Genomic DNA, 27,906 nt, shown 5'->3' on the forward strand with positions numbered 1-27,906 from the left:
TGCTCATATCTGCCTTTTCAAAAATGAATCAAGTACAAGGATAAAGATGTGAACAGGAGCGCAAGAAAAGGAGTAACGAAGATGAGTAGTTTCAAGGAAAAGTCAATCTAGAAGGAAACGTGAGAAACCAATTGCAGAAGACAGCCATTTCAAGTCATCAACAAGGATGTACCTCTTCACGAGACGTCAGAGTAGACATCAAAAAACTGAACTAACGCTTCTGGCGAGAGGAAAGATTGACCGCTCGCAAGCGTACGTCAGCTGATGCCCCGCCTTCCCTGGGCCCCACCCACTCCCTGTCTTCACTCCCACCTCAAACCAGCCATTTGGGCGTGTGACGTCATGGCGCTGTGCGTGGCCGTGGCGGCGGCGCAGGGGGCGGGCCCGCGGCGCAGCGCCGGAGGAGGAAGTGGTAAGGTTGTTGCTCCTTCTGCGCCCACCACTGGCTCTTGGGGCGCAGAGAGGGGCCGCGGTCTCCGTGGCTGCATCGCGCTCCCTTGCAGTCCCCTCCATGTTCCCCGGCGCTACCGCTTCCCTTCCTAAGGCCACCGCTTGCCTCGGGGTCTATGGAAGTAATGGAAGGACCCCTCAACCTGGTGAGTGTCCCACAGCGTCTGTCTTGGGTGCCTTCTCCTCAGGAGCCCGGCCCCGTCCCTGGCGCATCGGCTAACCTTTGAGGCCGCGGCGGGGGTTTGGTTTGGTAGGGGTGGGCGGTTTGGCAGGGGTGGTCGCAGAGGCTCTGAGTGGGTGCTAGGCAGGCCCTGGCCGAACTGCGGCTCCAGGCCAGCCACTTCAGACTTTGCCCTCCTGGGGGATCCCCGGGAAGCTCCTGGCGCCCCCTGCTGCGGGGCCCTGGGCGAGGGTATGCCACCAACTGGGGCTGCCACCTCCTCTCTGGCTGCGGGAAGTCCTCCTAACGCCACGTAGCCACCCTCCCTACAGCCTGGAGAGGCACTGAAGCCGGCCAAGGCAGAAATGGTGTGTGTTACTGATTTTAAATTGAAGCAGGATGGTCTAAGACGCCCCGCTTTGGAGAGAGAGGAATGAATAGCCTCTTCACCCCTCACTTCTCTCTCATTTCTCACATACATTCACATGCATAAACTGAGTCTTCTCCCAACTATATTAGAGACAGCTGGGGAAAAACACAGCCATTGTTGTTGATTGATGCCTAAATTGATAAATCTGAGCTTAAAAAAGTCCTGTTTTTAGTTCAGATTTATCAATTTAGGCATCATTAAAGTGTAATAGGTGTTTGCTGTTCTCAGGAAAGTGGCTGATAACCTGTTTACTTATGTTTTAAGGCGTTTCAGGTGTTGCAATTAGAAAAAAGCAGAACCCCATTAACACCAGGAAAGACGAATTCTTTCCAGACTGGCCACATCATCTTTTAGTTTCTCAGAGAGGTTACCCATTTTGGATTCAAAAGTTAGATTACTAAGGTTGCACACAGGTAGAACTTTTAAGTCGCAGGTTTGCAATTCGTTTGCGATAGTGGGATTGAAAAAAAGCACTATAGAGGATTCTTTTCTCTCAGAACTCTGAGCCCTAGTAAAGCAGTAGGGCCTATAAGACTATAGGTTCTGAAGCTATGCTGTTTGGATTTGAATTCTAACCTTGTCACTTGATAGCTTTGTTTCCTTGGGCGAACTACTTGACCTCACTCTGCTTCAGATTTGTTGTCCGGATTAAAGGAGTAAATAGGTGTAAAGCACTTAGAACTGTAATAAGTACATAGTACAGTGTAAGAGTTAGCGATTATAACCAGACCATAAGCCCTTAATTTAAAATCTATTTGTAGAATAAAGGTTTGGACTTGAGCTTTAAAAGTGTAAGATTATTGGACCAAATCACTGGTGCCAGGTTAGCTGCTGTGAGGAGCCCCTCCCAGTTTTAAGTTGGGCCCTGCCCCAGGTAGTAAGAGTTGTTTACACTTAATAACTTTTACCTGTAGAATTGGACTACATTTGTGAGGGTTTTTTTTTTTTAATTTTTATTTATTTATTTATTTTTGAGACGGAGTTTCGCTCTTGTTACCCAGGCGAGAGTGCAATGGCGCGATCTCGGCTCACCGCAACCTCCGCCTCCTGGGTTCAAGCCATTCTCCTGCCTCAGCCTCCTGAGCAGCTGGGATTACAGGCACGCGCCACCATGCCCAGCTAATTTTTTGTATTTTTAGTAGAGACGGGGTTTCACCATGTTGACCAGGATGGTCTCGATCTCTTGACCTCGTGATCCACCCGCCTCCGCCTCCCAAAGTGCTGGGATTACAGGCGTGAGCCACCGCGCCCGGCTATTTTTATTTTTAAGACTAGTCAAGTGCAGTAGTGAGAAGCGGGGAAAGAGTAGAACAAGGAGTTCGATCTGTAACTGACTGAACAATCAATTGAGATAACTCACTACCTTCAGACCAGCCATTTGTGAGTTTTTTTTAAACCAGGCCAGGCACTGCGGCACGGCTAATGCCTGTAATCCCAGCACTTTGGGACGCCCAGACGGGTGGATCAGGAGCTCAGGAGTTTTAGACCAGCCTGGGCAACATGGTGAAACCTGGTCTCTACAAAAAAGTACAAAAATAACCTGGCGTGGTGGCGCCTGCCTGCCGTCCCAGCTACTCGGGAAGCTGAGGTGGGAGGATCACTTGAGTCCGAAGGCGGAGGTTGCAGTAAGCCGAGATCGTGCCACCACACTCCAACCTGGGCGACAGAGCGACTCTGACTCTAAATAACCAGGGAACTGTCTTGCACTTCTCTTGTTTTTAAGGCGACATGTACTTTGCAATGAAATATGATGGATGGCTCAATACTGAAACTTCATAGGAGTGTTACTAGAAATAATCAGCTGTTTACAAAGTGCTTCAGAGTTCAGGTGTCCTTGCAAAATGACCGTTGGTTCAGTTCCAGTAGCTTCACTTTATTTGGCTGCAGCATAACCCCAGCCAACTGCCCCACGAGTGTGTGGTGTTTTATGAGAAGACTGGAACTGGGTGACAGTTGCAGATGGAACTGCAGAATCACTACCAGTTTAGGAAAAATTAGTTAAATGGTGGCAAGACTGTTTAAATTCTCCTTTTCTTTTTTTTTTTTTTTTTTTTTTTTTTGAGATGGAGTTTCGCTCGTTACCCAGGCTGGAGTGCAATGGCGCGATCTCGGCTCACCGCAACCTCCGCCTCCCGGGTTCAGGCAATTCTCCTGCCTCAGCCTCCTGAGTAGCTGGGATTACAGGCACGCGCCACCATGCCCAGCTAATTTTTTTTTGTATTAGTAGAGACGGGGTTTCACCATGTTGACCAGGATGGTCTCGATCTCTTGACCTCGTGATCCACCCGCCTCGGCCTCCCAAAGTGCTGGGATTACAGGCTTGAGCCACCGCGCCCGGCCTGTCTTTTTTTTTTTTTGAAACGGAGTTTCGCTCTCGTTACCCAGGCTGGAATACAATGGCGCGATCTCGGCTCACCGCAACCTCCGCCTCCTGGGTTCAGGCAATTCTCCTGCCTCAGCCTCCGGAGTAGCTGGGACTACAGGCACGCGGCACCACGCCCAGCTAATTTTTGTATTTTTAGTAGAGACAGGGTTTCACTTTGTTGACCAGGATGGTCTCGATCTCTTGACCTCGTGATCCACCCGCCTCGGCCTCCCAAAGTGCTGGGATTATAGGCGTGAGCCACCGCGCCCGGCTTTTTTTTTTTTTTTTTTTTTTTTCTTAAAAAAGATGGGGCTTCACCATGTTGGTCAGCCTGGTCTTGAACTCCAGACCTCAGGTGATCCGCCTGCGTTGGCCTCCAAAGTGCTTGGATTACAGGTGTGAGCCACCACACCCAGCCTAAATTCTTCTTTTTATAAAACTGAGTGAATGTCGACAGAGAGTCTTTTAAGCAGCCTAGTATAACTACGAATTCCAGCCATAAAATTTATGTGGGCAAGTATCAGAAATTTGGCACCTTGAATTCTTAAACCATTTGAGGCTTGAAAGATCTGATTTCCAGCATAATCGTTTATTGGAAGATAACAATAGAACAGACATTGACAGTTACTTGAATGAGGACCAGTTACAGGCCTCTGGCATTCAGAATTGTCACTCAGTTTTATAATATGGGGTTTTTTGGAAAATTCTGACATTCTTTTATGTCAGTGAACACCTAATATCTAGTTGACTCAAGATGAGAGTTCTCAATGCTATAATTTGAATGCCTTTGAAAATTCCATTAGTATTATACAAGCTTTTTTAATACTCAGAGTTGCTAATGCATTAAGCTTTGTCTAATGACATCATAGTGTATTTCAAATTCATTGTATATAAGGACTCATGGTATATGAATTTGTAATCATGTGTCCTCAGAGCATCCTCGGAACTTAGTAAGATGTGTTTTCCAGTTTTACAGATAAATAAGCCTAAACTGAGAGAATCAGGTAATTACTTAGGTCAGTGACTTAAATACATTATGAATCACAAACCTATTTTGATATCAGGAACTCTTGATAGTAATGCTGCCATATTGTACTCATGTTCATTTCAATGTGGTTCTCATCTATTATTGAATTGTAGATTCTGTGTTAGCATTTAGTACCTCTGCTCCAGTATTGATCCTCAGAAATTCCTCACAGTGAATTTTTAATATCTGGAAGAGACTAGTTTGAAATATTCATTTTAATATGTACCACAGATAATGCATTCTAATTCTCTGGTTGAAGTTTGTCAAAAGAAAAATTATACTTCTACTGAAGAAAAGAATAGCTAGTCTTTGCACTCTGAATAAGTTTGTTTCATTAAGGTTTTTTGGTCAATTTTTCTTTTTTTTTTTTTTTTTTTTAAGACTGTGTTTTACCATGTTGGCCAGGAGGGTCTTGATTTCTTGACTTCATGATCTGCCCTTCTCGGCCTCCCAAAGTGCTGGGATTACAGGCATGAGCCACCATGCCTGGTCTTGTCTATTTTTCTTTAAGAGGCAGAGTCTTACTCTGTTGCCCACACTCAGGGGATCCTCCTGCCTTAGCCCTCCCCAGTAGCTGGGACTACAGGTTTGCACCACCATGCCCAGCTAATTTTTTTAAAAAGCTTTTTGTAGAGATGGAGTCTTGCTGTGTTGCCCACACTGATCTTGAACTCCTGGCTTCAAGCAGTCTTCCTGCCTCAACCTCCCAAAGTGTTGGGATTACGGGGTGTGCCACTCTGCCCAGCCTGTCAATTTTAAATAGGAAAAAATTATGACTTATAATTACTTAGTGTATATTTAGGTATTTATTTCCACATACTTTGTCGGTGTCACTGTTGGTAACAAATGTCAAAACTCGTGTGAAATAATTTCTAGTTCTTTGGTTTGCTGCTGATTTGGAAAGTGACGTTAGACCTTAATTTGTACGTGACTATTGCTCGTGTTTTGCTTGCCTCTGCTGCAAAAGACAGGGTCCGTGTGGCTGCCTGGCCACAAACATTTTCTGTGTTTAGCCCTTAAGAGTGCTGAGAGTGTTTGAGTAACAGCTTCCCTCCAGAGTGGTCAGTTCTTAAATCACATGAGGGAGTTAATGAAGCAAGCCTCTTGCTGTCCAGCTTCTGTAAGAAAAGTAATCAGATATCATGGTCCAAGGAATGACCATGTACATGCCTGGAGCCCTTGTAACTATCCCTCGTTAATTATATTGGCTTTAAAATCTTAAAGGTAAAAAGAGGCAATTCGAACCCTTTCTTTGTTGCCCTGAAAAATCCAAGGAAAATTTATTCTTTGTCACAAGCTGGGCATAATGGAAGCACTCTGGAAAAAGGAGGTAGAGAGCACTAAGAAATATCCAGCAATTATTGCTAAGTGATGGGATTGGCATTGGACATGTATATTTTTTATTTTTTCCTCTTATAGCTAAATATGAGATATTCCCCCCATTTTACAGCTGAATACTTTGAAGTGCCGGGTAAGTGGTGATAGTGGGATTTGAAAGGAAGATTAGGCTGGGTATGGTGGCTCACACCTGTACTTTAAGTACTTTGGGAGGCCAAGGCAGGTGGATCACATGAGGTCAGGAGTTTGAGACCAACCTGGGCAACATGGTAAAACCTCGTCTTTACTAAAAATACAGTTAGCCAGGCATGATGTCGCGTGCCTGTAATCCCAGCTACTCGGGAGGCTGAGGCAGGAGAATCACTTGAACCCGGGAGGCAGAGGTTGCAGTGAGCACAGATGACACCATTGCACTCCAGCCTGGGCAAAAAGGGTGAAATGACGTCTCAAAAAAAAGAAAGATTCAAAGTAGAATATTGAGCTTTCTATAAATCAGTGTGTTTATGTGTTTTGATTGTGGTCCACAGAGAGAAATTTTTGCAGAATGACAACACATACAGAGAGTATTACTGTAGGGCTGCTCCATTGTAGAAAATGGCTCCTGGAATTGTGCAAAACTGCGGGGCTCTCATAAATTTCACCAAAAACAAATTAAAACTTTTTGCTGTATGAGATGAACTCTAATATTTACAATTAGATATATATTTTTTTTTGAGACAGAGTTTTGCTCTTGTTGCCCAGGCTGGAGTGCAACCTCCGCCTCCCAGGTTCAAGGGATTCTCCTGCCTCAGCCTCCTGAGTAGCTGGGATTACAAGCATGCACCACCACACCCAACTAATTTTTGTATTTTTAGTAGAGATGGGGTTTCTCCATCTTGATCTGGCTGGTCTCAAACTCCCGACCTCAGGTAATCCGCCTGCCTCAGTCTCCCAAAGTGCTGGGATTACAGGCTTGAGCCACTGCGCCTGGTTTACAGTTAGATACTTTTCTTTCTTTTTTTTTTTTTTTTTTTTTGGTAGAAAGTGATTTATTTAAAGGGAGAGAGAAACAGCTAACTCTCACACTGAGTGAGAGAATCCAGAAAGATGGAATCCAGGAGAGGAAAGCAGCTTCCACACTGAGTGGAAGGGAACACAGAGAGAGATGGAATTTAGGAGGGAAGACAGGCTTCCACGAGGGAGTTCGGAAGGGGACTCCAGAGGGGAAATCCAGGATAGAGAGAAATGGCTTCCACAGGAGTGTTTGTGGAAGGAGATCCAAACATGGAGTCCAGAGGGGTGTGGAAGAAAGGGACTTTTAACCTGGGAGGAACCCCCACCTTCTCTAAGACCCCGGGCCAATGAAAGGAGTTCCTTAGAACTTCCACTGGAGTGACTGACTTTTTGTTTCTTCTCATGCCCATGAAATTTAAACATTAACTTTTTTTTTTTTAAACTTTAATTTTTTAATTTTTTTTAAAGATGAGGTTTCACCATGATGGCTAGGCTGGTCTTGAACTCCTGACTTCAGGTGATCCACCCATCTCGGCCTCCCAAAGTGCTGGGATTACAGGTGTGAGCCACTATGCCCAGCAACATTAACTGTTAAATCTCCCAATGGAGAGAGATGGGAGGTGGTCATGTCACTGGGAAGTCCTTGCCCTTAAAACTGCACCCCCTTGTGGACCCAGAAAGAGAACACATTCCCTCATTCCCCGCATCGAACAGGAAAGCCCAATTTCTGTTGGAACACGGGCGTCAATCCTCTACTTCCTGCTGAGCTGGGGCCTAGAAGGGGCCCTGCAGTTGAGGTTTCCTCCAGAGGGGAGCTTTTCAAGGGTGCAGGTTGATCTAAAGGTCCACGATAGAGCCCACAAGCCAAGGACATCTGGGGTTCCAGTGGCAGGATTATTTGTGACCTTATGGTTATAGAAGAAATGAATGTGACAAAGTGGTTAAAGGTGAGAGGCCCAGAGGCCAACAAATATAGAATGGTTATAAATGAGCCTAGGAGAGAATAGAGCCAGGACAGCCAGTTGTTAAACCTCACAATACTGTTTCTGGAAGATTTTTAGCCCTGTGTTTGATTGATTCCTGAGTTCTGTGTTCAAAACAACACTTACCTGGTTTATAAAATAGCAGCATTTTTCCTAGAAAGAGGCAGGTTCCTTTCCCACTATGAAAAGGATGATCAGAGTTTGAGAGAGCAAAGTTGAGGGTTGTAGTCCTATTAATGCCAGGATATAAATTAGACTTTTGAGTGGTTGCTTCTCTGAAGATCTTGTTAGAAAAGCATGTAGATTTTCTAATGGCTCACAGGTGGATGAAGGGTAATCTCCGGGAACTTCAGGCTGCGTAGTGGAGGGTCTGTGACTTTTCCAGGAGGTATCCAAGGCTTCAGCTGAGTGTGATGAATCTATGAGTCTATTTCCACTACCTTAACAGGGTTTTGAAGTCGTCGTCTTCAGCTGTACCCCTTCCCTGGCTTTACCCCTTTTCTGGCTGTACCCCTCTTCTGGCTGGCTCTCCAAAATGTAATATTGGGGTTCAGGGTGCCCTCAGCTCCCCTGAGAGGATGTTTCTCCAGGTTCTTGGTCTCCTGCCCTCTCAAGAAAGAGGGGACCTTGATGCAGCATGCAGTAAATACCTGATTCAAAAGTGTAGAAAGTGATTTATTTAAAGAGAAACAGGAGAAGGAGAGAGAAAGAAACAGCTAACTCTCACACTGAGTGAGAGAATCCAGAAAGATGGAATCCAGGAGAGGAAAGCAGCTTCCACACTGAGTGGAAGGAAATAGAGAGAGAGATGGAGTTTAGGAGGGGAAGACAGGATTCCATGAGAGAGTGTTGAAGGGGATTCCAGAGGGGAAATCCAGGATAGAGAAAAAATGGCTTCCGTGAGAGTGTTCATGGAAGGGGATCCAAACATGGAGTCCCTACAGTTACATATTTTAAAAATACTAGTTGTGGCTGAGCACAGTCGCCCAGCCGTTGGGGGCTGAGGTGGGCGGATCACGAGGTCAAGAGATTGAGACAATCCTGGCCAACATGGCGAAATAAGGTCTCTACTAAAAATACAAAAATTAGCTGGGCATGGTTTCGCTCGCCTGTAGTCACCGCTACTCAGGAGGCTGAGGCAGGAGAATCCCTTGAACCTGGGAGCTGGAGGTTACGGTGAGCCGAGATCCTGCCACTGCACTCCAGGCTGGCGACAGAGTGAGACTCCATCTCATAAATAAATAAATATCCAGTTTCAGCTTTCTGCATTAAAAAAGAAAGAAAGAACAAAAAAATAAAAATAAAAATGCTAGTCGTGACCTGCTAAATGGACTTCACAACCAACTAGTGGGTTGCATCATGTAATTTGAAAGATACTGCACTAGATTCTCACTGTCTTCATAGCAAATGGTGACAGTTCTGGAAAAAAAAAAGCTAAACTAAAAGTTAAAGGAAGAAAAAAGATGCAAGCTGACCTGCATATGGGAGAAGTTGATCTTTAGACTTAAAAAGCAGTCTTCCTGGGGCGGGGTGCAGTGGCTCACGCCTGTAATCCCAGCACTTGGGAGGCCAAGGCAGGCGGATCACAAGATCAGGAGTTTGAGACCAGCCTGGCCAACATGGCAAAACCCCATATCTACTAAAAATATAAAAATTAGCCTGGGTGTGGTGGCTCATGCCTGTAATCCCAGCACTTTGGGAGGCTGACGCAGGTGAATCACCTGAGGTCAGGAGTTTGAGACCAGCCTGGCCAATGTGGTGAAACCCATCTTTACTAAAAACAAAAATTAACCAGGTGTGGTGGCAGGCGCTTGTAATCCCACCTACATGGGAGGATGAGGCAGGAGAATTGCTTGAACCTGCCAAGATCGCGCCATTGCACTCCAGCCAGGTTACAGAGTGAAACTTCCTATCAAAAAACAAAACAAGAATTAGCCAGGCATAGTGGCGCATGCCTGTAGTTACAGCTGCTTGGGAGGTTAAGGCAGGAGAATCACTTGAACCCCAGAGGCGGAGTTTGCAGTGAGTCAAGCACACACCATTGCACTGTAGCTCTGAGCGACAGAGCAAGACTTCATCTCAAAAAAAAAAAGGATTATTTCCTGGAATTCTCTAAGAGTTATCTTGGGCAGTTAATCTTAATTGCATTGTATTAGACAGTCAATTCAGTGCTATTGAGATACTGTTTGCTACTTGTTTGTAGGAGACTCACATTGATTGGGAAAGGGAGAGTGAGTGAGGTTTCTCTTTCAACTGAAGACTCTACAATAAAGTCAGATATATATTAGATTTTCCTTTGGGGCCTTTTCAGTACTGTGTTCATATGGTGTTCTTTGTCTTTTCCTCTTTACGAAACAGCTTTCCCCAAGGACACAGAAATAAATCGAGAGTTATAGAAAGTAATACGTTTTCCTTTGGGAAAGAAGGTAGTATTGAACATGTATTTTTTTTTCTGTTTTTTTTTTTTTTTTTTTAAATCAGTCTGTAGAGACTGTCAAATTGTCAATGCCGACTGTATTTCACGTCATCATGGGCGGGGTATTGGGAAAAGTTTTCAATTAGCAATAATCGTGCCTCAGATAAACCTCATTGGCTATGATACTGCCACTGCGCAAAGCTGAACGTGTATTTTTTTCTCTCCATTTATTTATTTTTTAGATGGGGTTTCACCATGTTGGCCAGGCTGGTCTCAAACTCCTGACCTCAGGTGATCCGCCCACCTTGGCCTCCCAAAGTGCTAGGATTACAGGCTTGAGCCACCACACCCAGCCTGAACATGTATCTTTAAAGCAGTTAGCATATGGAAGTTAAAGGTTACTTGTCAGTGAGAGCAGTAACTTAGTAACCTAGTTGTTGTAGTTAAGGTTTTTGTTGGCTGTAGTTGATGAAAACCCACTTAAAATTAGCTTAAGCCAAAAGAAAGAATTTATTGGACTCCAAAGAGAGGTGCAGGAAGAGCAGGGGTATAATGTAGTTTGGTTTATGAACATATGGAGCCTATCAGCCAGATTTAATCAAACTCTCCCTCTTTTTTCTCCCTTTTCAGACTTGTCTGGTTCACTCCTCTCCTGCCGACCTTTGTTTCCTCTGAGTGTCACATTAATTAGACTTTATTGATATTCTCTGATCCTCAGTTTGAAATCTGGAGAAGGGATTCTTTAGGTATCCAGAGGACAAGGTAATTCAAGAATGTGGGGCCGGGCATGGTGGCTCACACCTGTAATCCCAGTACTTTGGGAGGCCAAGGCAGGTGGATCACTTGAGTGCAGGAGTTTAAGACCAACCTGGGCAACATAGTAAAACCTGGTCTCTCCAAAAGAAAAAAAAAATTAGCTGAGTATAGTGGCACATGCCTGTGGTCCCAGCTACTTGAGAAGGCTGAGCTAGGAGGATTGCTTGAGCCCAGGAGGTTGAGGCTGCAGCGAACCATTATCGTGCCACTATACTCCAGCCTCTGTGTGACAGAATGAGACTCCATCTCAAAAAAAACCAGAAAGAAAGTCATAAGAAAAAATATAGTTCCATACTATATTTACCAATACCATAAGTTTATGTCAACTGTTTACAAAATGAATCATCTGTCAGAAATGATGGGCAACCACAGCTGTAGACCTCAATCTAAAATAACCTATCAAGCAATTAAAAAGAATATAACTCCCACAGAGAATCATATGGATTGCCTAGGAAGTACAGAGGTGAGACTGTTTTATTGTGAATATCATAACTTATTTTGAATTACTAAAGAAACATTTATGATTTATTACTCTTTTCTTTTTGAGACAGTATCTTGCTCTGTCCCACAGAGTAGAGTGCAGTGGTGTAATCACAGCTCACTGTGCCTCAACCTGAGCTCCTTATCCTCCCGGTCCTTCCTGTAGCTGGAACTACAGGTGTGCACCACCACATTCAGCTAATTTTTCTGTTTTTTGTAGAGGTGGGGCGTCTCACTATGTTGCCTATGCTGGTCTCAAGCAACCCTCCCACCTTGGCCTCTCAGAGTGCTAAGATTACTAGCATTAGCCACCATGCCCAGCCTATTACTTTTTTTTTTTTTTTTTGAGACGGAGTTTTCACTGTTGTTACCCAGACTGGAGTGCAATGGCACGATCTCGGCTCACGGCAACCTCCGCCTCCTGGGTTCAAGCAGTTCTCCTGCCTCAGCCTCCTAAGTAGCTGGGACTACAGGCACGCGCCACCATGCCCAGCTAATTTTTGTATTTTTAGTAGAGACAGGGTTTCACCTTGTTGACCAGGATGGTCTCGATCTCTTGACCTCGTGATCCACCTGCCTCAGCCTCCCAAAGTGCTGGGATTATAGGTGTGAGCCACCGCACCCAGCCTCAGCCTATTACTTTTAATGGCTGTGATTCTACCAAGAACTGTATTTAAAGAGAGATCAGTTTTAATATGTGTAATCTGTAAAGGTTGTTTTAAAAATAAGAACCACCACCAAGACAGGTTTTTGGTAAAATCTTCAGTTTTTAAAAAATGCAGTTTAACTGGTAGCGGTGGCTCACACCTGTAATCCCAACACTTTGGGAGGCTGAGGCGGGCGGATCACGAGGTCAAGAGATCCAGACCATCCTGACCAACATGGTGAAACCTTGTCTCTACTAAAAATACCAAAAAATTAGCTGGGTGTGGTGGCATGTGCCTGTGGTCCCAGCTACTTGGAAGGCTGAGGCGGAAGAATCGCTTGAATCCAGGTGGTGGAGGTTGCAGTGAGCTGAGATTGCACCACCGGACTCCAGAGCAAGACTCGGTCTCAAAAAAAAAAAAAAATGCAGTTTAGCTGAGCATGTTGGCTCATGCCTATAATTCCAGCACTTTGGGTGAGTGAGGGAGGAAGATTGCTTGAGCCCGGGAGTTTGAGACCAGCCTGGGCAATATATTGAGACCCCACCTCTACAAAAACTAAGTTAGCTGGGTGTGGTCCCATGTTGACTGTATTTCTAGCTACTTGGAGGCTGAGGTGGCAGGGTTGCTGGAGCCCAGGATATTGAGGCTGTGTTGAGCTGTGATTGCACCACTCCACTCCAGCCTGGGCAACAGAGCAAGACCCTGTCCCAAATAATTAAGATGAAAAATTTTTTTAATGCGTGTAGTCTAGACCCAACTATATTGTCAACTTCTTGATAGCATGTACTTCCATTACTTCTATTGTCTTTCATAGTACTTAATGAGGGATATATCAAGTATGTACCAGTACCAGGCACTATTCTAAGCGCTGTGATGTTTCAACTAGTTTAATTTTAACTCTTTTGTTTTTGGTGCCATTAAATTTACAGAAGCAGACAACAACTCTCATTTTAGAGATGAGACAACTGAGGCAGATAGTTGGGAAAGCCGGGTTCATGTGTCTCATATAGTCAAACTGAGATTTGAACATTGGCAGTTGAGCTCTATCAAGAAGCTGCATTTGCTGTGTGTCTAATAAGAATGTAGTAGGAACTGTCCTTTTAAAAAAATACGGAATTTGATTGCTGTGGTGCCAAATAACCTAGAGGAGATGTGTGGTTTTTTTTTTTCCTTTTTCTTTTTTCTTTTTTAGGAAAGATACTGTAAGCGATCTAAGAGGAGATGTTTTTATTGAGCTCAGTAATAATCTGAAACTAAGCTGGGCGCGGTGGCTCACGCCTGTAATCCCAGCACTGTGGGAGGCCGAGGCGGGTGGATCACGAGGTCAAGAGATCGAGACCATCCTGGTCAACATGGTGAAACCCCGTCTCTACTAAAAATACAAAAAATTAGCTGGGCATGGTGGCGCGTGCCTGTAGTCCCAGCTACTTGGGAGGCTGAGGCAGGAGAATTGCCTGAACCCAGGAGGCGGAGGTTGCGGTGAGCTGAGATCGCGCCATTGCACTCCAGCCTGGGTAACAAGAGTGAAACTCCGTCTCAAAAAAAAAAAATTAACAATAATCTGAAACTGTAGTGAGATCTAACTCCTAAATTGGCAGACTGATTAGAGATTGGACTCTACATTTTAAGGGAGTTGGGAGAGCCATGAGGACCTGCTCTCACTGTGTGAGAACTTTTTATTCTTTTGGTATTCAGTTAACAATTCTGTCATCACAGAGTTTGAAGTTTAATTATGGAGCTACATAAATATCCATAGCATAGGGTAGAAAGTGATTGAACTCATCAGGGGTACACACAGATAGAAAACAGTGTTAGAATGAAGTAACCTCATAGTATCTCATCCCTGCTTCTTAGAGGGTATCCATGAGCCAGCCAGCAATGTTGGCTTTACCTGGGTTGAATCTCAAGCTCTATTTTTCTTTTTCTTTCTTTCTTTCTTTTTTTTTTTTTTTTTTTTTTGAGAAGGAATTTCGCTCTCGTTGTCCAGGCTGGAGTGCATTGGTGCTGTCTCAGCTCACTGCAACCTCTGCCTCTTGGGTTCAAGCGATTCTCCTGCCTCGGCCTCTGAAAGTGCTGGGATTATAGGCGTGAGCCACCACATCCGGCCTTTTAGAGTCTGTATTTTAACCAGGTGATTTGTATTTTCATTAAAACCTAGAGTCTTACTGATTTAATACCACTTGTTTTAACAGTATCAAAACATGTTTATTAGAGAAATTAGATTAATCATAACTGCTTGTACATACTAGCTTTCTTCTTCATGTACATTCTCTTCCCAAAAGATCTGTGTAATTTGTGGGTACTAGAAAATGCTCATGTGTTCAGAATGTATTTTTTTGCTCAGTCCAAGGCTAAAATGTGTCCATTATTTTAAGCCCCCAGCCATTTCTTTATTATTCTTTGAGGCAGAGTCTCGCTCTGTTGCCCAGGTTGGAGTTCAGTGGCAGAATCTCAGCTCATTGCAACCTCCACCTCCCAGGCCCAAGCAATTCTTGTGCCTCAGCCACCTGAGTAGCTGGGATTACAGGCATGTGCCACCACGTCTGGCTAATTTTTGTACTTTTAGTTGAGATGGGGTTTCACCATGTTGACCAGGCTGGTCTTGAACTCCTGGCCTTGAGTGATCTGCCCCTTGGCCTCCCAAAATGCTGGGATTACAGGCATGAGCCACTGTGCTCAGCCTACCCAGTCATTTCTTGTAAGCTATTATTGTTCCCAGGAATATGTTAAGACTTAGAGAAAAATTTAATTACTATTTGAAGAATAAAAAGTCTCTGAAATCCTCTAACTGAAAGGGACGAATCTTATCTTGAAGATTGTTGCTTGTTTCTTACAGAAATAGAAGTGGCTCACAGCAGTGCATTGCTGGAAGTGCTGTTTTCTACTTTAGTCTTCACCTGTGTTTTATACTGATATGATTTGCAAACATACCCAGAATATTTATAATCTGAATTGCAAAAGTGATTCTGTGAAGTATTTTTATGCAGCATAAAAGGAACATGTGTTTAAAAAGCATCCAAGACAAATCATTTTTCAGCTGAGAGAACAGATAAGCTTTTCAATTTTTTTTTTTTTTTTGAAATGAAGCCTCACTCTGTTGCCCAGGCTGCTGGAGTATAATGCGATCTCGACTCACTGCAACCTCTTCCTGCCTCCTGGGTTCAAGCGATTCTCCCACTGCAGCCTCCTGAGTATCTGGGATTACAGGCACCCACCATCATTCCTGGCTAATTTTTGTATTTTTCTTTCTTTCTTTCTTTTTTTTTTTAAAAAGACAGGGTTTCACCATGTTGGTCAGGCTGGTCTTGAATTCCCCACCTCAGGTGACCCGCCTGCCTTGGCCTCCAAAGTGCTTGGATTACAGGCGTGAGCCACCACACCTGGCCAATATTTGTATTTTTATAGAGACAGGGTTTCACCATGTTAGCCAGGCTGGTTGCAAACTCCTGACCTCGGGTGATCCACCCCCACCTGCCTTGGCCTCCCCAGGTGCTGGGATTTACAGGCATAAGCTGCTGCACCCACCTTTTTTTTTTTTTTGAGATGACCTCTGTTACCCAGGCTGGAGTGCAGTGGTGCGATCACAGCTCAGTGCAGCCTCCATTTCCCAGGCTCAAGTGATCCTGACCTCAGTCTCCTGAGTAGCTGGAACTACAGGCACCAGCACCACACCCGGCTAATTTTTGTCTTTTTTGTAGAAATGGGTTTTCACTCTATTTACCAGGCTGGTCTCGAACTCCTGACCTCAGGTGATCCGCCTGCCTCAGCCTCCCAAAGTGCTGGGATTACAGGCATGAGCCACCATGCCCGGCCCACTTTTCACCTTTTTTAAGTAATATTAAAAATATATATATGTATGTAAAGTTTACCCTCTTAACTATTTTTAAGTGAACAGTTTAGTAGCGTTAAGTATATTGACATTGTTGTACAACAAATCTCCAGAATTTTTTCATCTTGAAAATCTGAAACTATACCATTTGAATACCTGCTCCCCATTTCTCCCACCCCCCATTCAATGATGAGTTGTTCCACCATTCAATCTTCCTGTTTTTATGAGTTTGACTACTTTAGATACCCCAGTAAATCGATTTGTACAGTATTTGTCCTTTTATCATTGTGTTAGTTTATTCAGTCTAATGTCCTCACAGTTCATCCATGTTGTAGTATCATAATTACCTTCCTTTTAAAGACAGTAATATTCCTGTGTGTATATACTGACTGCATTTATCCATCCATGTGTTGATGGACATGTGGATTGCTTCCACCTTTTGGCTGTTATGAATAATGCTGTTAAGAACATGGGTCTACAGTGCTTTTCAGTTTTTTGTGAAGCTGTGAAGCTTTGCTAAATCATATGTGAGTTTGTTATTGAAGAAAACATTACATGAGGTAGAAAACTTAAGCTAATCTCTGCTTTTTTCCTTCCTGGTTAAAAGTATAAGCTTAATGGAAGTTATGTGATCCCCACCAGTCTTGGGCCTCCTTATGTAAGAGAGGAAAAAGCATTCACAAAGTCATAGTTAAAGCAACTGAAATAATGTATATTAAAGCTCTCTTTTTTTTTTTGAGATGGAATTTTGCTCTTGTCACCCAAGCTGGAGAGCAATGGAGCAATCTCGCCTCACTGCAACCTCTGCCTCCCGGGTTCAAGCAGTTCTGCTGCCTCAGCCTCCTGAGTAGCTGGGATTACAGGCGCCCGCCATCATGCCTGGCTAATTTTTGTATTTTTAGTAGAGATGGGGTTTCACACCATGTTGGCTCATCTTGTCTTAAACTTCTGACCTCAGGTAATCTGCCCGCCTCAGCCTCCCAAAGTGCTGGGATTACAGGCTTGAGCCACTGGGCCTGGCTTTAAAGCTCTTTTGAAATTTTTTTTTTTTTTTTTTTTTGGAGACAGAGTCTCGCTCCATCACCAGACGCCAGACTGGAGTGCAGTGGCCCAATCTCGGCTCATTGCAACCTCCGCTTCCTGGGTTCAGACAATTCTCCTGCCTCAGCCTCCCGAGTAGCTGGGACTACAGGCGTGCACCACCATGCCCAGCTAATTTTTGTATGTTTAGTAGAGACAGGGTTTCACCTTGTTGACCAGGATGGTCTCGATCTCTTGACCTCGTGATCCACCTGCCTCAGCCTCCCAAAGTGCTGGGATTATAGGCGTGAGCCACCGTGCCCGGCCTTGAAATTCTTAAAGTGTAAGGAGGCCAATGACTGCTTATTTAATCAATTTTCCTTTGCAATTCAAGAGCAGTTACATTATTTACTGTTAGAACTTCTGATTTTTTTGCCTTTGTTCTTTTGATGAGTTATATCTTTAAAAAAATCTTTGTAATATTAGATGTTGGTATTGTGAATTCATTGACTATACAATGTCCAAATTTTTTATTTTAAAAACAATTAGTAACTTTAATGTTGGAAGAATGAGATGTTACAAGAGAAGCTTGGATTTACTGCGTGATGAGTGATTTCCTGATTATAGTTTTTTAAACTATACAGACTACTGAAAGTATCTACAAAATAGCTCTTCTTTTGAAAAGAGCTTGTTAAAAATCAAGAAAGTAGACATTTTGAATAACAATCTATGTAACTTTTGGTTAATCTCCAAAGAGTGGAAGAATGTGAGTCACTGAAGGAGTTAAGTGCCTGGTGTTAACCTTGAGAGGGCTTATTGGTAGAACTCAAAGAAGTTGCCAGTTCCTTTCAGATGCTGCAGTTCTAGGCTCTACCCATTATATTTATCCAACTACAGATAGAGCTATAATAATGGTTTGATACGTGGCAACAAACAGTATTTTTATCTTCTTAAAAAGTAGTTGCTTTTGACAAGAAATCATGTTTTATGATCCAGAGGAACTAAGGGATGTTTGTCTTCTAGGCTCATCAACAGAGCAGACGAGCAGACCGTTTATTAGCTGCAGGCAAATACGAAGAGGCTATTTCTTGTCACAAAAAGGCTGCTGGTGAGTATTCTTGTTAAGTGCTCAGTGTAAAACTGAAGAACAAAAACAAAAAAAACCACACAAAAAAAAACTGAAGAGCAGACAGTCACAATAGTAATGTGTGTGTTGCTCTTCAGACGCAAGACTGATATTGCTGACCCACCAGAATATTAGCCTTGGTTATTTTTCAAGTGAGTACATTGGATTTCCCAGCTCCTCCTAATCCAATCTTCTTTCTAAACCATGAAGATGGCATAAATGTGGTAAGTGGTAAACAATTCCTGGACACAGCTTTCTGATCCCAAAGATCCCTAAAACGGGAGCTGATTCTAACAGGTCTGCCATTTTATCTTAGTTGTTATAAAAAAGGAGTTTGGGTTTCAAATAGTTGGCCATTTTAGGTTCTAAAAATAAGAAGTAATTCAATACCAACCAATTCATTTTCACTGCGTTTCTGTTTTCTGACATGCTGATAATGCAAAACTTACTAAAGACTTTTGTTACCTAAAATGTGGGAAGATTTTTCCTGTGGTCTTTTTTTAGCTTCCCTTCTGAATATATCATCTCTTTTTTTTTTTTTTCCATGAGGACTCTCAGGAACTGAATATATCATCTCTACATGCGTGCTTATAGTAACATGCTGCTGATAGCTTTCATTTTGGTATGAATTTTAGAATTGTTGGCTTCTTATCAAAGACCTAATTTTACCCTAGTCAGTCAAGCAACCTAGCATATGTTGAACTCAGAAATAGATCTTGGGGGGCTGTTTTGCTTAGACCAGTTTCTGTTGGCTGAGTAACCAAAAAGCTTTGGGTCCTTGTTAGTGTAGTGGTAAGTATAAAAATAAAAATTTAAAAATCTTTGGGGAAAGGATGTTTTACTCATGCTGCATCTAAAATTAATGCAGGTCACCTTTCTTTTTTCTTTTTCTTTTTTTTTTTTGCATGCACTTAGGGCATATGTGCAGGTCACCTTTCTTAGGGCAAACACTGAAGTCTGCTGACAGGCAGAGCCATATTTTGTGACAGAGGCTGCCCCAGTGTATTTACTGCTGAAATACAGACTGCAAGGTGGGCAGTAGTTTGGATAAGTCTTCTTACTACAGTGACTTTTGCCTAGAAGTTGGTAATCTTCAAAGAACACTTTAAGTATGGGGGTTTTTGATTTTGTTTTTTTGAGATAGAATCTTGCTTTGTCGCCCAGGCTGGAGTGCAGTGGCACAGTCTGGCTTCACTGCAGCCTCCACCTCCCGGGTTTGAGTGGTTCTCCTGCCTCAACTCCCCGAGTAGCTGGGACTGCAGGTGCCCACCACCACACCTGGCTAATTTTTGTATTTTTAGTAGAAATGGGGTTTCACTATCTTGGCCAGGCTGATCTTGAATTCTTGACCTTGTGATCCACCCGCCTTGGCCTCCCAAAGTGCTGGGATTATAGGCTTGAGACACTGCACCAGGCCCCCACCCCCCTTTTTTTTTTTTTTAAATAGAAATAGTTTTGCCACTGAAGTGTACTGGAGGTATCTGCTCCAGGGCCAAGCACATAGCAGATATCCCATAAATCTTTGGGTGTTTTTTTGTTTTTTTGTTTTTTTTCTTTTCTTTTCTTTTTTTTCAGACAGAGTTTCACTCTTGTTACCCAGGCTGGAGTGCAATGGCGCGATCTCGGCTCACCGCAACCTCCACCTCCTGGGTTCAAGCAATTCTCCTGCCTCAGCCTCCCGAGTAGCTGGGACTACAGGCGCATGCCACCATGCCCAGCTAATTTTTGTATTTTTTTAGTAGAGACGGGGTTTCACCTTGTTGACCAGGATGGTCTCGATCTCTTGACCTCGTGATCCACCCACCTTGGCCTCCCAAAGTGCTGGGATTATAGGCGTGAGCCACCGCTCCTGGCCTTGGATGTTTTTATGGTGAGCTTTATGAGAGCTTTGAACAGCATTAAATATGTCAACTAGTGCTCTTTAAATCTTCCCTAAAACATATTTTGTTATGAGTCAGATGATTAAATCTGTAATCACTACAAAGACGATGTACCATGTTTATTTAAGAAAGTCATGTTGTATATGAATGCCCCAGTGAAACAATACCTTATGTAACCCAAAATGGTCATGGTTACATATATATAACTATGTTAAGTGGAGTAAATCAGCATATTTTATGGACTGAGCTATGGGATGTTATGAGTATATAAAGAGAAGAAAGTTTTAGTCCTAACCTAATCCTTGTCTTTGAAGACTTAAAACTAATGTTGGCCTTCAGGTACCTCTCCCACCCCTAGTCTAAATTATGTGACATTCTCAGGAATAGAAAAATAAGGCAATCTGTTAGATCGTATTAGCTTCAATTATGGAGGTAGAACTTAATGTGATTAGTAAATCCCACTGAGTTGATTGCGGGTTTCAACATGTGTTATGTTTTAGAATGTCTGAGTTGAAAATTGATGTGGTTGAAATGAGCTCACTTTTTGAAACTGACTGACATCTAGGGCTTATAACTGGTCTTAGAAGGTACGGATGTAGGTGTATTCTGAAAGGAAGCAACTTATTTGGGCATCATTTCAGAGATGTGACAAGGAAAGATCAACATCTGAGAAAGACTAGTAGGATGGAAAGGCTGAAGTGAGAGAATTTAAGGGCAAACAGAGGGGGCCTGTATGTCCAGCTGTCAAAGATCAGAGGAGATTCTGAGACTAAAAACTTACCCTAAGATTACATAGCTAAGGACTTTATGGCCTCCTTGTAGTGTTTGTATTATAAATGTGTTGAAATAAGTTGCTTGATGTCTCTTTCCTTTTGAGGAAAGGCAGGATTTACTCTTGAGGTGGACAGTGGCTGAATTAATTGAAACTGGGCATGTGAGCATTCATGCCACATAAGCACATCAGGAAGGGAAAAAACTGTCTAAATCTGGCAGGAGGTGGGGAAGGGAAGGTGTCTACATTTTCCTATTCCATGTTTAAAGAGGTAAGTTTAAGAAGCCACAGACTCCCAGAGATTCAACATTGCTGGAAAAATGTATTGCTTTAAATCCTTGATTAGTGGCTATAACTTGATTGGTGTAATTTTTCAGTCCAGTTCCATAAGTGAATTTCTCTTCGTTCATACACAATAAAAGAGCAAAAGCTTAAACAAGTAAGTTAATAGCCATTGACAGTGCTTAGAACTCAAAATGAACATTTCAGAAGATGAGCAGGCCCCAGAGTCACAGTATTTATATGGAATTGATCAATACTTTGGTTGAAAACAAATGTTAAGCCTTTTGAAACTGCGGTAACATGAAAATGATTCTAGATCTGATCAATCCTTATCATTCAGAGGCAGTGTATTGCTGCACCTTGTGTGCTTTGGTACTGGTTTAACAGATTCCTGATAGAAGAGCAATAGATGTTATTTTTGTTTGTTTGTTTTTTGGGTTTTTTTGAGATGGAGTCTTTTTTTTTCTTTTCTTTTTTTGCCCACCACTGATGAGATGGAGTCTTGCTTTGTTGCCCAGGCTGCAGTCCAGTAGCATGATCTCAGCTCACTGCAACCTCCGCCTCCAGGCCCAGGCGATTCTCCTGCCTCAGTCTGCCGAGTAGCTGGGAACTACAGGCATGCACCACCATACCCAGCTAATTTTTGTGTTTTTTAGTAGAGATGGTGTTTCACTATGTTGGCCAGGCTGGTCTCAAACTCTAACCTCAAGTGATCTGCCCACCTCGGCCTCCCAAAGTGTTGGGATTACAGGCGTGAGCCACTGTGCCTGGCCAGATGTTACTATTTTAAGACATTCTTGATATTTCCTTAGTTCCTTTATTCTATCACTTGCTTAATATCTACTTTAAATTTTAGCCTCATATCATAATAAAAGGAAGTAGTTTAACCAGAATTGTTAGCAGTTTTTGAGATAGATACTCTTTCTAAATTTCTGTGTTGCTATACTTTTGTTTCTATTGTAAATCTGTGGAGGAAATCCATGAACATGGAATCAGATTTAAAATAATTTTTTTCTTTAAAAATAACTTTAAAATGCGCCATTTGTAAGATTTAAATGTGGGGAGTACTTTAAATGACAGTTGGATTCTTGTTGAATTCTTTGTGCTTTGGAATATCCTTTGGTAACTTTGTCATATACAATTTTTTTTTTTTTTTTTTTTGAGACAAGAGTCTCGCACTGTCACCCAGGCTGGAGTGCAGTGGTGTGATCTCCCTGGCTCACTGCAGCCTCCATCTCCCAGGTTCAAGTGATTCTCCTGCCTCAGCCTCCTGATTAGCTGGGATTACAGGCACATGCCACCACACCCAAATAATTTGTTTCTATTTTTTTTAGTGGAGACGGGATTTCAGGCTGGTCTCAAATCCCTGACCTCATGATCCACTCGACTCGACCTCCCAGAGTGCTGGGATTACAGGCATGAGCCACCGTACCCAGCCTGTCATATATTCAAGGTTCTACAAAGGGAGGAACTTCAGTTGGCTTAAGCTTGGTTTCGTGAAATCTATTCCCTTTGTTAAGAAAGTGGATTTAAAGCAAACAGGGAGACAAATGCAGGCAAGTTGGAAGGGGTGTCTGAGAACATTTGTCAACAAGGTATTGGAACATGAGCAGAGCAGTTAGGATTCTCCACAGATTTAAACATGAACAAAAGGAAAAGAAATAAGTTTGCAGCTATACAGACTTACTATAGGAATGAAAGACAAGAAAGGGATGAGGAGCGAATGTAATTATTTATGGTAAGCATGACTGGAGCAAAGACTATATAACCAACTCTTTTTTTATCTTTTTAACTTGATACAGGGTCTCGCTATGTTACCTAGGCTAGTCTCGAACTCCTGGGCTCAAGCAGTCCTTCAGCCTCAGCCTCCCAAAGTGCTAGCCACCACGCCTGGCCCCACCTCTCTTTTTTCTTGGAGAGGGAGCATGTATTCTAGCAGTCCTAACCTTTTTGCCACCAGGGACCAATTTTGTGGAAGACAATTTTCCGCAGACCTGGGGTGAGGAACTCACCATAATGTATAATCAGTAGGAGCCCTGAGCTTGTTTTCCTGCAGCTAGACAGTCCCATCTGGGCATGATGGGAGACTAACAGATCATCAGGCATTACATTATCATAAAGAAAACGCAACCTAGATCCCTTGCATGTGCAGTTCATAGTAGGGTCTGCGCTGCTATGAGACTCTAATGCTGCCGCTGATCTGATGGGAGGTGGAGCTCAGGCGGTAATGCAAGCAATGGGAGCAACTGTAAATACAGATGAAGCTTCACTCGTTTGCCTGCTGCACACTTGCTGTGTGTGTGGCCCAGTTCCTAACAAGCCACAGACCAGTACCAGCCTGGGGGTTTGGTACCCCTGATCTAATTAATCTCTACCTCAAGGACTACGGTAGAACCTAGCGGGCAAGAACTCTTAAATTATTTATTTTTTATTTTTTATTTTTTGAGACGGAGTTTCGCTCTTGTTACCCAGGCTGGAGTGCAATGGCGCGATCTAGGCTCACCGCAACCTCCGCCTCCTTGGTTCAAGCAATTCTTCTGCCTCAGCCTCCCGAGTAGCTGGGACTACAGGTGCGTGCCACCATGCCCAGCTAATTTTTGTATTTTTAGTAGAGATGGGGTTTCACCATGTTGACCAGGATGGTCTCGATCTCTTGACCTCATGATCCACCCACCTCGGCCTCCCAAAGTGCTGGGATTATAGGCGTGAGCCACCGCGCCCGGCAAGAACTCTTAAATTATGACATTAAAATTACTAAATTATTTGGATCAAGACTGGACAGAAAGCAGTGCCTTGTAGTATCTGCAGAAAGGCAAAAGAGGAACTTAATGTAGGGATAAGAGATGCCAAAAATGTTTATAGCAAGCAAGATAAACATGGAGATTCATTTTGGACAATTCTTTATTAGTGATGCAGAACTTGTTATTTATACCTAACCTTGTTCCAGAAAGGTTACAAATGTCTTAAAGAGGAATGTATAACAAAATATCAAATGTAATGAGAGATACATAGATAAGGAAATCCATAGAGAAAATGAGAAAGGACTAGTAATATAGTTCACAAAATGTACCATTATTTCTGGCATTTTTCTTTTTAAGAACTTGCCTTATGTTTTCTAGCAGTCATCCTAAAGAGGGAAAATAAGAATTTTTACATTGGCTATTAAAATTCAAACAAATAGTCACCGAGGATCTGATTCTAAGATCAGAGAGAGAAGTTTATTGAAGGTCTTCATAAGTGACATTATACTGTCCTCAATAACTTCCTTACAGTAAATATGTCAACAAGTTCTTAGGGATTTTAACCCTAAGGCTGATGGCCTAGCTCAGAGACAGTATTTATTAAAAGTGATTCTATAGGAGTCCAAGATGATAGGTTCCAGGTATTCAGATGGATACGAAGTCATTGATAATCTCATGATATTTTTGTGAGTATAATGAGTAATAGGGTTTTGATAGGTTCTTGTTTGATTTTAATCTTCCGTAAACCTGTTTTTCTCATTAGGCCATCTTCAGTTTCTGAATTATAAAATCTACAGTTTTAAATAACAAAACCTTCAAGAATGGGTAGGGAATATTTTCATTTTATTGCCACTGACATCCTTTGGGGAAAGAATGCTTTTTAAAAAAAAAAATCCACGATTATAGCAGAATTATTTATCAGACTGGTTTTCTTTGTCATATGAGGACTATTAAAACTCTTCCTTTTACCCATTAATTACAAAATGATGACACATATTAACATGCCTATTTTTTTTAACAGCATATCTTTCTGAAGCCATGAAGCTGACACAATCTGAGCAGGTGAGATATCTTCCTAATATTTGCAACAAGGGTTAGAAAGGTTTTCTTGTAGAGACTTGAATTGTGTGTAAAGCAAAGCATTGTGTCCCTCTCAAAATGCGATAGTCACAAATATATAAAATGAACAAGGGAAGAGTACTTCAGAAAGGAAATTAAAACTAAATGAATTGCAATCGATGTCCCAGACACAGAATGCAGAAACTTCTTTTTTTCTAGTGGTTACTCACAGATTGCCTAGATGTATCTTTTAGAGAGCCCTCTTAGGACCCCTGATCATTAGCTCTTACATGATCATTAGCTCACAGTCAGTAAACAGGACTGGCCAAGAGGAAACCAGTTGGACTACCCTTTGCTTGTCAAAGATAATTTAAATCTGACCAGCCCCTCACTTGTCTTTGCTTGAATTCTTTATTTATTTATTTATTTTTTATTATTTTTAATATTTATTTTTTAATCTTTGCTTGAATTCTTAAGCAGTTCAGGTACTTTTAAATTTGTTTCATCAATTTTTTTTTTTTTTTTTTTTAAAAGACGGGGTTTCACCATGTTGGTCAGGCTAGTCTTGAACGCCCGACCTCAGGTGATCCGCCCACCTTGGCCTCCAAAGTGCTTGGATTACAGGTGTGAGCCACCACGCCCGGCCTATCAATTGTTTTAAGTTGTCTTCTGTGTTTGAGGAAGACCTGCCAAGTATTTCAAGATACATTTATTCATAAGACTGGGCATGGTGGCCCATGCCTGTAATCTCAGTACTTTTGGAGGCCAAGACAGGGGGATCACTTGAGCCCAGGAGTTCGAGACCAGCCTGGGCAACATAGTGAGGCCCTCATCTCTACAAAAATTTTAAAAATTAGCTGGGTATGGTGGCACATGCTTGTAGTTCTAGCTACTTGGGAGGATGAGGTGGGAGGATCACTTGAACACCTAAGTTCAAGGCTCGAGTGAGCTATGACTGTGCCATTGCACTTCAGCCTCAGCAGGGACTTTGTCTCTAAAATAAATACATACAAAATATCTTCTTAAAAACTTTATTATAAAAGTATCAGTTTAAAGAGACCATTTCTGTGAGGTGTATCAGTGGCAGGGAAAGCCATTAGTTTCTCAGACTGAACCAAGGGGACTTTAAAGTTGTGTTCTATCCCTTTTACTGCCTTTGAAAGTATAGAATCTGCTCATGATGTAGGTTTGTATTGAGCTATCCAAACAGCCTGTTGATAGGAAGACTTTCTTTCTAGCTGTTGGTAGAATTAATATGTCTACAGAGGAAAGATTTCTAATTTTAAGTTGAGTACAAATGACATTACACATGGGGTCAGGCACATTGAGGAAAATGTTAAGTTTTATTCAATTGCAAACATATGTAAGTTGTAAGTGTTGGTTTATTCAGAAAGGAGGAATTTGGAGTAGTATATGTTGGGCATTACTAAGACACTTAAAATGTTAAATTCTTCAAATTTTACCTTTCCTTCTGTGTAATAGGCTCATCTTTCACTGGAATTGCAAAGGGATAGCCACATGAAACAGCTCCTCCTCATTCAAGAGAGATGGAAAAGGGCCCAGCGTGAAGAAAGATTGAAAGCCCAGCAGAACACAGACAAGGATGTAGCTGCCCATCTTCAGGCATCTCACAAACCCTCTGCAGAGGATGCAGAGGGCCAGAGCCCCCTTTCTCAGAAGTACAGCCCTTCCACAGAGAAACGCCTGCCTGAGATTCAGGGGATCTTTGACAGGGATCCAGACACACTACTGTATTTACTTCAGCAAAAGAGTGAGCCAGTGGAGCCATGTATTGGAAGCAAAGCCCCAAAAGATGATAAAACAATTATAGAGGAGCAGGCAACCAAAATTGCAGATTTGAAGAGGCATGTGGAATTCCTTGTGGCTGAGAATGAAAGATTAAGGAAAGAAAATAAACAACTAAAGGCTGAAATGGCCAGACTTCTTAAAGGTCCAGTAGAAAAGGAGCTGGATGTAGATGCTGATTTTGTAGAAACGTCAGAGTTATGGAGCTTGCCACCACATTCAGAAACTGCTACAGCCTCCTCAACCTGGCAGAAGTTTGCAGCAAATACCGGGAAAGCCAAGGACATTCCAATCCCCAATCTTCCTCCCTTGGATTTTCCATCTCCAGAACTTCCCCTTATGGAGCTCTCTGAGGATATTCTGAAAGGATTTATGAATAATTGAAATGGAAGGCCACAGAAGAGGAGGGGAGAAGAGGAAATAATACAGTAATAGTTAATCCAGCAAAAAAAATGAAAAGGGAAAAACCACATAGAAGGGTCATCCCGGAAATGCTTCGTCATCTGGCGGACTGTGAGAGAAGAGGCATTGCCAGGACTTGGGAAACAGTCACTGTGAAATGTGTCTCGTATCTGATTCACTGACTTGTGCTAATGATTCTGACTTGGCAGACACTAAACTCATGGAGGGTTCACTTGCTCCTGATACAAACCAAATGGCTACCTGGAATAATTTTTTTCAAGCAACAATTATTTTTCTTATCTTCAGGGTTAAAATGTTTAAAAGTATATTATGCGTAATTAATCTATAATGCCATAAATGATAATGCAAAACCTAAATAATATGGTGTCCCGAGGGACTGCCTTCTATTTGAAACAAGCTCTCTATCATGCATTGACTGTGTGCATTTTGTTAATGCACATTTTGTTTGTTTAAATAAGGTGTGTAAGATACACACCCTTCTAGATGAAACTATATGTGCCACACTTTGCACTACTCATAATGACAACCTCAAGACTGTCAGGAGAAATATTTAAATCCATTTAATGAAGAAAGGAACCAAATTATGCTTTTTTAAACAAATTACCAGTTTACATAATTAATCAGGGTGCGTTTTAAGTTCTAACTTTGTTTATTGTATAATGCATCATTTGAAAATACCAAGGAGAAAATACCCTTTGTTTTTAATGATGCAAGAGTGGGAGTAATGCTAGTTGGCAGTATTTGATTGTAAGAAATCAATAAAGTAATTACGTTTTATACCTTTGTTGAATGTGGTTGATAGTTAAAAAGCAAGGCACTGATTGGCTTCTCTCTGCGTTGTAAACTTTGAACAGATGCGGTTA

General features: G+C 42.3%; 1 protein-coding gene and 1 non-coding gene across 3 annotated transcripts; one reads left to right on the top strand and one right to left on the bottom strand.

The window, feature by feature from the left end:
- The first annotated feature begins 405 nt into the window (after positions 1-405).
- On the top strand, positions 406-27,820 carry NRBF2 (nuclear receptor binding factor 2). 2 transcript variants are annotated; one of them, XM_012445779.2, is made up of 4 exons: positions 406-596; positions 17,978-18,062; positions 24,777-24,817; positions 26,297-27,820. In XM_012445779.2, exons 1-4 carry the CDS (start codon positions 567-569, stop codon positions 27,002-27,004), a joined length of 864 nt encoding a protein of 287 aa, XP_012301202.1. In that variant the 5' UTR covers positions 406-566; the 3' UTR covers positions 27,005-27,820. The 2 variants fall into 2 exon arrangements, with proteins under 2 accessions (XP_012301202.1, XP_012301203.1); XM_012445780.3 differs by lacking the exon at positions 17,978-18,062.
- LOC135274132 (U4 spliceosomal RNA) lies at positions 10,227-10,365 on the bottom strand. The gene has a single exon (XR_010341926.1). It is a non-coding gene; the product is annotated as a U4 spliceosomal RNA (small nuclear RNA).
- Positions 27,821-27,906: the final 86 nt, after the last annotated feature.

This window comes from Aotus nancymaae, unplaced genomic scaffold, assembly GCF_030222135.1.
Source record: "Aotus nancymaae isolate 86718 unplaced genomic scaffold, 86718_ANA_hifiasm-v0.15.2.pri h1tg000010l, whole genome shotgun sequence".
NCBI classification, from domain to species: Eukaryota; Metazoa; Chordata; class Mammalia; order Primates; family Aotidae; genus Aotus; species Aotus nancymaae.

Bases quoted from the DNA above. Each gene is read 5' to 3' on its own strand.
- NRBF2 (XM_012445779.2), top strand. From the start codon at position 567: ATGGAAGTAATGGAAGGACCCCTCAACCTG. The intron at 597-17,977 runs GTGAGTGTCCCA...TTTGTCTTCTAG, and splicing joins TGGAAGGACCCCTCAACCTG to GCTCATCAACAGAGCAGACG. The intron at 24,818-26,296 runs GTGAGATATCTT...TCTGTGTAATAG, and splicing joins AGCTGACACAATCTGAGCAG to GCTCATCTTTCACTGGAATT.